This window comes from Panthera leo, chromosome A3 (assembly GCF_018350215.1).
Source record: "Panthera leo isolate Ple1 chromosome A3, P.leo_Ple1_pat1.1, whole genome shotgun sequence".
Lineage (NCBI taxonomy): Eukaryota > Metazoa > Chordata > Mammalia > Carnivora > Felidae > Panthera > Panthera leo.
Window position 1 is genome coordinate 85,247,669 of NC_056681.1, and position 12,769 is coordinate 85,260,437.

The 12,769-nt window shown below is 40.7% G+C and overlaps 1 protein-coding gene across 1 annotated transcript; it reads left to right on the forward strand.

Moving 5' to 3' along the window:
* The first annotated feature begins 185 nt into the window (after positions 1-185).
* On the forward strand, positions 186-12,613 carry PNO1 (partner of NOB1 homolog). Its single transcript, XM_042932512.1, has 7 exons — positions 186-470; positions 709-858; positions 4,668-4,751; positions 4,934-4,994; positions 5,236-5,353; positions 10,669-10,739; positions 11,393-12,613. Exons 1-7 carry the CDS (start codon positions 264-266, stop codon positions 11,458-11,460), a joined length of 759 nt encoding a protein of 252 aa, XP_042788446.1. The 5' UTR covers positions 186-263; the 3' UTR covers positions 11,461-12,613.
* The last annotated feature ends 156 nt before the right edge of the window (positions 12,614-12,769 follow it).

The following is a 12,769-nucleotide window of genomic DNA, read 5'->3' on the forward strand; positions in this document are numbered from 1 at the left end:
TATTGGAGATTGCACATGCGTCGGCTGGGAATGGCGGAGCCAGAGGGCACGACAGGAATCAGGCATATTTTAGGATATTCCCCCTTCCGGTCCAAAAAGCGCACAAAATCCCGCTCCAGGGCCCCTACGTGGGACTTCTTAGGAAAGTGGGCGGAGCCCTGGGGCTGGTTGGCGGACGCCGGACCCTGCGAGGTGCGCCTGCGCATTGCAGCGGTGCTCGCGTTCTGGCCGGAAGCACATGTTGGGGCTGGAGATTCCTGGGGATGGAAACGCAGATGGAGGCCCAGAGCGCGGGGGCCGAGGACGGCTTCACCCAAGTCACCCGCAAGGGTGGCCGGCGGGCGAAGAAACGGCAGGCTGAGCAGCTGTCCGCGGCGGGGGAGGGCGGGGACGCGGCCCGCATGGACACAGAGGAGGCCCGGCCCGCGAAGAGGCCCGTTTTCCCGCCCCTCGCTGGGGATGGATTCCTGGTACTAGCGGGGACCGTGGGTGAGGAATGAGGCCGGGGCCAAAGTTGGGCCAAGCCGGTGGCCTCTGGGTGGTGTTAAAACTGCTGGGGCTCTTCCGTAGTGGGGTTCTTAGAGAAACGACTCTCCTGAACGAAGTTTAATTCGTTCAATTAAATCTTTTTGGGGAAGAGCTGTCATTTTGCAATGCCCATCTCCATCCTTCGAGACATCTCCCGAGTTGTGTATTCTTTTATTGTAGAGTGGGAAAGAAGAAACAAGGAAAATTCCGGTCCCAGCTAACAGATATACGCCATTAAAAGAAAACTGGATGAAGATATTTACTCCTGTTGTAGAACATTTGGGACTTCAGATACGCTTTAACTTGAAATCGAGGAATGTAGAGATCAGGGTAAGGAGAATGTCAACCACTTCCAAATATATTAGGGCCTCTCTCTCCTACAGGGATGAAAAGGAGTGAATAGGCTTTCCTTAGTGGGAGTTGTTTTGTTAAACGGTAGTCATGCAGTTTTCTAAAATAGTACAGTGAGCTGGAACTTCTTGAATGTCTTTGAAGTTTGCATTCAACATGTATATTAGTTGAATTCATAAGGTGGGCCTAAGGTCAGACCAAAATACTGGCCATGCCTGTACATGTATTTTATGATGTGTTCTGTGTTGAAATGAGAGAAGGTGGAGTAAAGAGGTTGTCATAAACAGAAGTATGTAAATAAGGAACAAAAGTACATACTTGTACACACACATATATTCATTTCATGGTGTCAGTTTGAAAGTTAATATTGACTTTGGTCTTCTTTTCCTGGGTGCCAGTTTCGTATTAGAATCAATAACCAAAATTAATTCTATCTTCTGTTTTGAGGGTTCTTATACCGTCATCAGGACTGGTATAGACTCATGTTGAGCTAGAATAATGCAGTAAAGCAGATGCACAGCTCTGAAGAGTTGATAAAGTTTAAAATCTAGAACTTGGCGGTAGAACTCCTCTTTGTTCTCATTGTCACTTTCATGCAGGTTTTTGTAGCTTTGTGTGAGAACACCTTGTTTCCTTAAGGGCTTCCCTTGCTTCGTTGCTTTAGATCTCCTTTCACCACCCCTTCCTGTGTGCCAGTGCCCCGGACCACACTGCTTTTACTATGATATCCTAGTGTCTTCAAAATCTCTGAAGGGCAAAAGCTGTGTTTTGACCTAACCTGCCTTTTAAGTAGGAATTAAGTCCTAACTCATCTCACCATCTCTTTGAACATATTTATGTCCATACTTTCGGGGGCTTTGCTCTCTGAAGAAGGCCCTCTCCTCTGTACTCTTTTTTTTTTTCCTGCCTCAATCCCAGTCATCTTTCAGAATCCAGCTCAAGAGCTTTCTCCTTTAGGATTGGCCTGTGTTGCAGTCGTCTCTTCAGAGCCCACACTCTTGCTGTGCTTGGCTGTCACATGTCCCAGCAGCATTAGTTTGGATTCCACTCACACTTGTTGGTCCTGCCGGAGGCCATAAACGTAGTGGTGCTTTAGCACGCACCACATCATATTAACCTTTAGGACAGCCCTGTGAAGTACTTAACAAATCCCCATCATTTAGATATGAGGAAACTGAGGGTCAAAGGAGTATGTTAGTTGGGGCCCCTGGGTGGCTTAGTTGGTTAAAGCATCTGACTTCAGCCCAGGTCATCATCTCAGGGCTCGTGGGTTTGACCCCTGTTAGTTCTGTGCTAACAGTACAGAGCCCGCTTTGGATCCTCTGTCTCCCTCTCTCTCTGCCCCTCCCCTACTCACACACTCTCTCTCTCAAAAATAAACAAACATTTAAAAAAAAGAGAGTATGTTAGTCAAAGTTCATTCACTAATAAGTGAATCTTGATTGGGGGGGGCCTTCAGGACCTCCCACTCTGACCTTTTTATTTTACAAATGAGAAAACTTAAGACCTGCAGCAAGAAGGGGACTTGCCCAAGGTCACATACAGGATTGGAACTGGGGTCTGATTTTAAATGTGCCATTACACAACCTTGTAGAGTTTTAAATTTGTCAAATATGTGGTCTCAACTAAATTGTGAGTCTGTGTGGGAGAATAGAAGTGACAATTTTGGAATCAGACCTGTATTAGAATTCTACCTTTTTCACATTTTAGTACTTTAGTTTTCTCAAATGTAAAGGTTTTTATATTAATACTCAAGGTTGACATGAAGGTTAGAGCTGCTGTATGTAAAGCACCTTTGCAATGCATGTCATTTTCAGTGGTAGGAATTTTATGAATAGCAGCTATTTCTGCAATTATCCAGTAAAGCCTTTGAGGAAAAGATCCATGCTTAAATCATTTTTGGTAGTTAGTACTGGAGTTAGTGCTTTGAGAAACATCAGTATATAATGACAGTTGAAGTCAGGAGATTAGATCAGAACTCCCAGGAAGACTGCATGCATTGAGGAAGAAGAGGACCAGCCTGGGAATTGACGGGATAGACCAGGGTCAGAGGTCCCTCAGCGTGTGGGCGTCTGGGCGTCTGGGCTGTGCCAGAGGGAATCTTGCAGTTTACCCCAGAGTGAGATCGCTCATGGAGTGTAGTCATTTGGCAGGATGGAACTACCCAGCTGTAAAGCTGGGAGCATTTTGTTTTGCAAGTTATTATTTTTTAATTTAAATTTTAGTTAACATATAGAGTAATATTGGTTTCAGGAGTAGAATTCTGTGATTTGTCACTTTCATACAATACCTAGTACTCATCATAACAAGTACCCTCCTTAATGCCCATCACCTATCTATCCCATCTCCCACCCACCTCCCTCCATCAACCCTCAGGCAACTTGTTCTCTATTATTTATTAAGAGTTTCTTGTGGTTTGTTTCCTTCTCTTCTCTTCTCCCCTTCCCATATGTTCATCTGTTTTGTTTCTTAAATTCTACATATGAATGAAATCATGGTATTTTGCCTTTCCCTGATTGACTTTTCTCACTTAACATAATAGATTCTAGCTCCATCTGCATTGTTGCAAATAGCAAGATTTCATTATTTCTGATGGCTGAGTAATGTTCCATCCCATTTTTTTTATTTATTTATTTTGAGAGAGGGAGCACGCGTGTGAGTGGGACAGGGGCAAAGACAGAGAAAATCCCAAGTAGGCTCCACGCTGTTAGCACAGAACCCCACATGGGGCTAGATCTCATGAACTGTGAGATCATGACTGGAGCTAAAATCAAGGGTCAGACGTTTTAACCTACTGAGCCACCCAGGCACCCCTCTTCCATTGTGTGTGTGTATATATATATATATGTACATATATATATATATACACACACCACATCTTCTTTATCCACTTATCAGTCGATGAACCTTTGGGCTCTCTCCATAGTTTGGCTATTATTGATATTGCTGCTGTAAACATTGGGGTGCATGTACACCTTCAAATATGTATTTTTGTATCCTTTGAGTCAATACCTAGTAGTACACTTGCTGGATCATAAGGTAGTTCTATTTTTAGGATTTTTTTTTTTTAATGTTTATTTTTGAGAGAGAGAGAGAGAGAGAGAGAGAGAAAGAGAGACAGAGTGTGAGGGGGGAGGGGCAGAGAGAGAGGGAGACACAGAATCTGAAGCAGGCTCCAGGCTGTCAGCACAGAGCCCGACGCAGGGCTCAAACTCATGAACTGTGAAATCATGACCTAAGCTGAAGTCGGACGCTTAACCGACTGAGCCACCCAGCTGCCCCTATTTTTAGTTTTTTGAGGAATCTCCATACTGTTCTCCAGAGTGGCTGTACCAGTTTGATTCCCACCAGGAGTGCTAGAGGGTTCCCCTTTCTCTGTATCCTCACCAACACCTGTTGTTTCTTATTGTTAATATTAGTCATTCTGACAGGTGTGAGGTTGTATCTCATCATGGTTTTGATTTGTATTTCCCTGGTGATGGGCAATGTTGAGCATCTTTTCATGTATCTTGTCAGCCACGTGGATGTCTTCTTTGAAAAAGTGTCTATTCATGTCTTCTGCCCATTTCTTAACTGGGTTGTTTATTTCTTGGATGTTAAGTTTGATAAGTTCTTTATAGATTTTGGGTAAATTAAATGTAGTGCTGATCTATCACCAAAAACTGGGTCGTAGAGAATATATTGGGGAAGGGTGGTGGTAAAGGAAATTTTAATAATGGGGAAGGTCAGTCCTAGTGTTTTGTTGGAATATTATCTCCAATCTTAATTTGTACCTTTTTTTTTAACAGACTTGTAAAGAAACCAAGGATGTTAGTGCTCTGACAAAAGCAGCTGATTTTGTGAAAGCCTTTATTCTTGGGTTTCAGGTAGAGGTGAGTGATTTCATGACATCTGAAATAGGGGCTTAAACATAATATGAATGTTTCAATGGATTTGGGCTTTTTCGAAAAAAAATTTGGGGGTTTTCTAGGTCTACAGTTGGTGAATTTTAACTTAATAGTCATTCTCAGGTATCTAAATGAAGGGCTCCACAGCATTTATTTTTATGTTGTAGGATGCAGTTGCCCTCATTAGGTTGGATGACCTCTTCCTAGAGTCCTTTGAAATTACAGATGGTGAGTGTATGATGGTCTTTTCCTATTATTATTGTACTTTTGTATTGCTGACTTTGTATCGTATGTGTCTCTTAGCTTTCTAATAGCATCATTTGACCTGTATTACTAGCAGGTTTTAAAAATACACAATATATGTTTTGTGTCTTTTAGTAGGGAAATTTAGTTAGTGATTAAACTTCATTATGGAGTGGGTGGTCTACTGGAATGGCTTGCCTCCTGAGGTCTCGCTCCTTTCATTTAGTGAAGCCCCTAAAGGGAGACCACCTGTCAAGAGCAATAGGAAGAATCGCTGGCAAAGGAGGAAAAACCAAATTCACCATAGAGAATGTGACACGGACGCGGATAGTTTTGGCTGATGTGTAAGTATCTGATCTTGAGAAAATTATTGTCATAATTTATATTTGATCTTTTGCTGGTTTCAAGAAGCTATAAAGATTGTATTTTATGCATTATGTTGCCACTGAATCTTTGTCAGTATATGATTCTGAATGAAATACATAGTTACTTTGAAAGCAGATTAAGTAGGTTGAGAAGATCTTAGAAATTTTAGCTTTTTTCTCAGCAATAAAGGAAATGTTTAGAATTACTATTAAAAGAAGTTACGTGACGCATGAAGATTTCAGTAGAATCTTAGGGGACTCTTTAATCAGTAGGAGAGGGCAAAGAGTAGGTGTTTTAAATGCCCTTGTGACTTTCTTTTTAAAGAATTATATGTAGATAGTTTGTAAATAATTTAGAATTACATGGAAAGGTCCTCCCTAAAAGGACGGAGAGTGTTGCACATTGGATGAAAAACTAGAGAGCAGCTATCTGAACAGAAAGAAGATGAGACAGGCTTAAAGTAAGGGTGCAGGAAGTCAAGCTGGGATTAGCCCTGTCGGGGGTTGATGCTGCTGCAGTGCTGGGTCGGGGTTACTGGCAGATGGCTCGCAGATTATATAATGCCATGAAGTTGGGGAACGAAGCAGTTGACTGAGAGGAGGAGGGATCTGCCTGCTGCTAAACCCAGAAATAATTTTAATTTAAAATCATACTGTCTTTGCTCTAAACTCAGGGCTCACTGTAATTTAGAATCTAAATTTTAGACTCTGTTTTACACTCGAGGGTTAATGGTAATACCACGTTGGTGGCCCTCTTACTGGAAGACAGGTGTATTGTAATTTTGATCTTTGTGACGTGAACCTGCAGTTGGGAGTATGGAGCCATGAGGAAAGCTTTTTTTGAACTAGGAATTTTAAAATGTTTTGAAATGTATACCACATTTGAAAGTATCCTATGTAGCCCTAAAAACTTTGTTAATTTAGAAATCTAAAAATGTAACTGATTTGGTAATCAAATTATGGGTACTGTGTTGTGTTAAATTTTAAGCATATTTGTGTCACCTTAAAATGCACTATTGAACTAGCTTTTTTAACAGCTTTATTGCAGTATGATTTACATCCCCCCAAAATTACCTCTATTAGTATGATGTTCAGTGAGTTTGGGGGCAGATCTGTAGTCCTATGATCCCACCTCATCCCAGGCAATCACTAATCTACTTTCTTTCTTTCTTTTTTTTTTTTTTTTTTTTTTTTTTTATGTTTGTTTGTTTGTGAGAGAGAGTGCGCATGCCAGGTTAGAGCTGGGGAGGGGTACCGATGGGGGCGGCGGGGAGGTGCTTACAGAGGATCCGAAGCTGGCTCAACAGAGCCTGATGAGAGCCCAATGCAGGGCTTGAACTCACAAACTGTGAGATCATGACCTGAGTCAAAATTTGATGCTTAACCAACTGAGCCACCTAGGAGTCCCTGATCTACTTTCTGTTGTAGTTTTGCCTTTTCTAGAAATTTCTATGAATGGACATACACAGTATGTGGTCTTTGTTGTATAGTGTCTTATAATTAGCATGCTGTTTTGAGTCTCTCCATTTTGTTGGGTGTGTCAGTAATTCCTTTTTATTGCCAAGTACTAATTATATGGATGTGTTGCATTTTGTTTATCCATTCACAGTTGGGCTGTTTTCAGTTTGGGGTTATTATGAATAGTGTTGCTATTATTGAATAACTTTTTGTTTTTGTATTTTTGTTACAAACCGAATTACATACTACCTGAAATCAAAGAAATGCACTATCTTGAGTTTTCAATATAAATAGACTAATTGGAAATCCACACGTTCAACAACTTATATTAATTATGATATAACCGTAAGGTGGACTAACATGCACCTATGTTGTTTTTGATGAGTTGTCGATAATCTCGTAAAATACAGTATAACGTGAGCACGATAAACTAAAAACTATTCCAAATATATTCAGTATATCAGATGGCAAATAATGTTGCCTATATGTCCTGAGACCTGCATTCCATTCAGATCTTGCCTCGTTACTTTGGGAGCACAACTACTCACACTTCAAGTATTCTTGCTTTCTCTATTTCCTCATCTTTCTGCTCTATTGTAAAGAATTTTTATTTTTATCAAACATACACATCTATGAGCAAGCCCCAAATTTCTACCACCTACTTCCATTTCCCCTTCCTCAGAGGAACCAGTTTCAAATCTTTTAGCTAATTTTAAACTATTTATGCCCGTATTTTCAAATATCTTGTTTATATACCAGCTTGATTTTTTTTTTTCCAGATTCACTGTTGACTTTCTACCATGAAAGATGAAAATTTAGGTTTCTTTCATCCCTCTCCCCACCTCCACCCCCTGTACTCAAGCCTTCTCACATCCAGTTTGCTTCTCCCTATGTCCCCCATAAACTGGGGGTGCTGTAAGACTGGTGTTCAGTATTCCCTGAGTACAGAATCTCTGCTCAGTGTATCATCAGCCGAACCAGGTGATATACTGTGATTCCTCTGTCCTTTACAATTCTGTTTTCACTTGAAAAAATAATTCCTTACCTGTGTGCTTTCTTAATATTCAGTAAAATTCAGTTAAAAAGCTGTCTGCTGTTGTATCTCCCCTTGGTGTATCTGGATTTAGCAAACGTTTGAGAAATCCCTCCTGGATCCTTCTTTTTCAGAAACACTGGTACCCTCTCTGCCTGGCACCCAGCTGGCATCCTGGGTTCTCCTTTCAGCTTTGCCCCTTTGCTATTTGAATCCCTTGGTGTTGGATTCTTTTTGAGTACTTGTGGGGTTTTTTTTCTTCTTTGATACTTGTATATATTGCAAAATGATCACAGTAAGTCTATTAACATCTGTTCATCAACACAGTTACAAATTTGTTTTTTCTTGTGTGATAATTTCTAAGATTTACTCTCAGCAGCTTTGCTTATAGCACAGTATTATTGACTATCGCTGACATGCTCTACATTACATTCTGGGACTTATTTTATAACTGGAATTTATATGCTGTTTTGTGCTGTTTGACCCTCTTCACTCATTTCACCCACCCCCGAGTACTCTTTACTTTGGTGCTGTAGATAGTCCAGAAGCAAGCTTATTAGCATAGGAAGAACATTTTTTGAGATCTTGTTTTGAAGATGTCCTGGCTGCTGGCCAACTATACAGTTTGTTCAGAACTCTGGAGACATTGCTACATCCTGGCTTTCAGTGTTGCTGTTGAGAAGTCCAAAGACATTTTGATATCTGATTATTTTAGCTTCCTATCTGGGAGTTGTACTATCTTCTTAATCCATTGTGTTCCGAAATTTCATAGTGATATGTGTTAGTGTGGGTCTGTTTTTATTCATCGTACTGGACCCTTTCAAATTAGAAACTCATTTGCTATAATGAAATTTTAGAAATTTCTTTTTCTTGAATCGTTTTGGCTTTCCTTTTTTTTCCCACACCCTATCTGGAATTCCTTTCTGTAACTCTGTCTTCTAATCCTTATGTTTAGTTTTCTTAACATCCTGCTGTTGATTCATGGGTACATGAAATGGCTTTTCTGATCTTGCTGACTTGATTTTGTTTTGTTTTTGCGGTTTTCACTTTTTTCTCCCCACAGCCTCTGTTTCTGTAATGCTTTCTTCACCTTGCTGGTTGTAACTTCTACTTTTTGTATTAGATGGTCTTCTCGGATTCTGGTGATCCTCCGTGTTTGCCGTATGTGTGAGGCAGTAAAGAGCAGACTGGAAGCCCTGAGCTCACAGGGGCCTGAGGGGGTAATGCTGGTTGACTGTAGGCTTCACTCAGGGTTACTGCCAGGCTGTTTTCTTTGAGGAAGCCCTAATGTCTCTTTTAGTCTTTCTTTATTGGGCAGGGCAGGTTCCCCAGAGAAGCATTCTCCAGGCTCTTTCCTGCCAGACTTTGAAGCCTGGTTATGGAAGACAGCTGGAGGTCTCAACAATCTGTGTGCAAATATTTGCTTTGACATGCCCCTGTTTTTAACATGGTACTCCTACTTCAACTGTACCTGGTACCCCTGGTCCAGACATCATGTCTTTTACCTTTTCCAGGGAACAACCCCCACCCCCATAATTTCGCCCGTTACAGTGGGTGGTTGCCTGATTCCACGGAGTAGGGAAGAAAATCGGAGGATCATCTTGAACAGACTTTCACTTTTACCCCAATTTCAGAAATGCCTGAGTCTGTCTGGGCAAGAGGGTTCCTCTTGGTGTTCCCACTGCCAATTTTGGTGTCAGTTTACTGCTATTTTTTGAAAGATGGGCTCAAAAAGACAAAACTATGTTGTCCATCTTGTTTGAGTCAGTCAGCCAGGAATACCCATTAGAAGGGTCTGAATGACCCTATGAATAAAGAAACTTAGATAACCTTTATTTTTTTTATTTTTATTTTTTTTTAAACGTTTTATTTATTTTTGAGATAGAGAGAGACAGAGCATGAACGGGGCAGGGGCAGAGAGAGAGGGAGACACAGAATCGGAAGCAGGCTCCAGGCTCCGAGCCATCAGCCCAGAGCCTGACGCGGGCTCGAACCCACAGACCGCGAGATCGTGACCTGAGCTGAAGTCGGACGCTTAACCGACTGAGCCAGCCAGGCGCCCCTAAACTTAGATAACCTTTAGAAAGCTTTACAGTTGAAACCCAAATATTTTGATTAAGTACAGCGTTACTTGCATTTGTGGGTACTTAATAATCCCACCTCTGCCAGTGTGTAATCTTGGACAGGGTTTTTGTTTTTTTTTTTTAATTCTTGTAAATTTTCCACATTTGTAAAATGGGAGTAAATTACCTAATAAAGCTCCTGTAAGGATTAAATGTGAACACATAGGGGCACCTGGGTGGCTCAGTCCGTTAAGCATCCAGCTTCAGCTTGCGTTATGATCTCACGGTTCATGGGTTCAAGCCCCACATTGGGCTCTGTGCTGACAGCTCAGGCCTGGAGCCTGTCTTTGGATTCTGTGTCTCCCCCTCTCTCTCTGTATTCCTCCCCTGGTGTCTCTCTCCCCCCCTCTCTCTCAAAAATTAAAAAAAATTTAAATGAATGGGAACACATAAAGGCATACACAGCACATAGAAGGCACTCACTTGTTAGTAACCATCATTAACTAAGAATCTTAAATTCTTGGTTTCTTAAAGTTTTTTTTCCTGATTTTTATTGGGATATAATTTACATACCATAATATTCCCCTTCAGAGTGGTTTTTAGTGCATTTAGAGTTGTGCAGCCATCACCACCTTCTTTAGAGATCTGTATCTGTCATGATTTCCCGAAGTTTCTGGATTAGGGGGCTTCATTAAGGAAATGCTTTTTGTTGCTAACTTGTCTCACATTCTCTCTTGCAGGAAAGTTCACATCCTTGGCTCTTTCCAAAACATCAAGATGGCAAGAACTGCCATTTGCAACCTTATCCTGGGTAACAGCAATTTATTCCTTGGGTGTATTCTCTGGAAAGAAAAGAATAGGGAATTTAGAACTCAAACCACATTTGCAAATCAGTGTAGGTGAAGGGTAATGTTAAAGATAGCAAGTAGAAATGGGGGTTGGCAAATGTGGACCTAAAGAAAAAAGGAGTATTTTTGCTTGGATTCTGTTTGCTAGAGAAGACAAAGGGTTTGTTGGATTATATTGCTTAAATCTTTGCTGCTTTCCCCTGAGGTGCAGTGAAAAGCCCTTCCAGAATAGTAGGCAACATGTTTTAGGTTTCAACAAAAAAAAAGCTGCTGGTCACCATTAGTCAATTTAATTGACACACACAGTCCTATTTTCAAGCTGTGCAGCAAAGTCCGTTAGCTTCTGTTAAGAGTTACAGGATTGTAGTAGCTTGCTCTAGATGGGATTTTCCATCAGTGCCCAGATCTGATTGACCAGCTTCTTTTTGAAACAGGTTGGTGCCTTTGACTCAGGATTTAAAATGTTTTTGGAGGGTATCTGGGTATGGTTTACAGTTCTTTTGTTGGTTTAAGAGCGATCCACTGGAAAATGTTCTTTTTAGAGTTGTAGACTGCTTTCCATGTAGCTTCTGTATGTGGGTATATTTGTAGAGATAACGTTTATTTTCCTCTGCAGGAAATCCTCCATCAAAGGTTTATGGCAATATCCGAGCCGTGGCTAGCAGAGCAGCAGATCGGTTCTGATTTCAAATCAAGAGACTTTTTATCTTGTCTTTGGACTCTAGAGAAAAAGCCTTCTCCTCCACATGTGGTCACAAGAAACCATGTGAAGAGTATTCCAGTCACTCTAAGCCTTCATCACTTCTGTTCTCACAGCCAGAAGCATAAACAGAAAGGAAAGGTTTGGTAATACAGCAACTTTGAGGATAATTTCCATATCTGAATTTGGCACACTATACTTACACATTAACTATAATTTATTACTTCATTTTCAATAAAAGATTTGCATTGTTTATGATTCTTCTAGGAGGGAAACTTCTGGTTTAAACAGTACTGTATGAACTTATCAACTTATTTATAAATTTATAACTTTTTATAAATTTATAAACATTTCTTGTCTATGGAGTGTAATTAAAAAAATCGCACAAAACTGCTCTGAATCATGACCCTTAATACTGGGTAGTATGTGGGTTTTTTAGAATCATAGAAGCAGCAGTTCAAAGATAACTGCAGTGAACAAAGGCAGGCTAGCTAGCCTTTGTACTTATTTTGTAGTTTATAAAATTAAAAACATCACAAAGTTGATGGTGAAGAAAGAACTTTATTTTTCAAATAAACACTTAAAGTAGCCAGACCAGTGTTTGGGCATATTTCTTCGAGGTAGTAAAGGTGAAAAATGGTAAAAGAACGTTTTTACCAAGACTATGATGTTCTGCAAATGCAAGAGGTTGTTTTAACTAATGCCTGCCTGTTTAAATAATCCTTCATTAAGTATTTAATGAGCTAACGCTAAGAGGTAGATGGAATTCTAGACAAGTGAGGCTGTCAGTGAACAATGAACAGAAATAGAAATGAATGCCCTTGTGGAGTTTTCGTTTTATTTCGGTAACCAGGGAAGACAGATGTACAAAATACCCAAGTAAGTTCTGTCATCAGAGGGGAAATGCAACGGAAGAGGGGGGGGGGAAAAAGGGGGGGGGGGTAAAGGAGACACGGGTGTAATATGTTTACGTGGGATGGCCAGGAACATCGTTGGGAGCCAGGACATATTTGAACAGACTTGGAGGCATTAGCTGTGCAGGATCTGGCAGGGGAGACCATACAAAGGCCCACAGCAGAAGTAAGCCCAAAGATCCAGGAACCACAGGAGGCGAAGACAGCTGGAAGCAGAAGAAGGGTAAGTAGTAAAGGCATAATGAGGAAAGGCTTTGTAGGTCCTTGTAATGACTTGTGTTTTTAACCAGTGATAAAGCAGATTTATCTTATGGCCTATAGTCAAATACCAAACATCAATTTACCATTTTTTTTTTTTAAATCAAAAGAATGAAAAAAA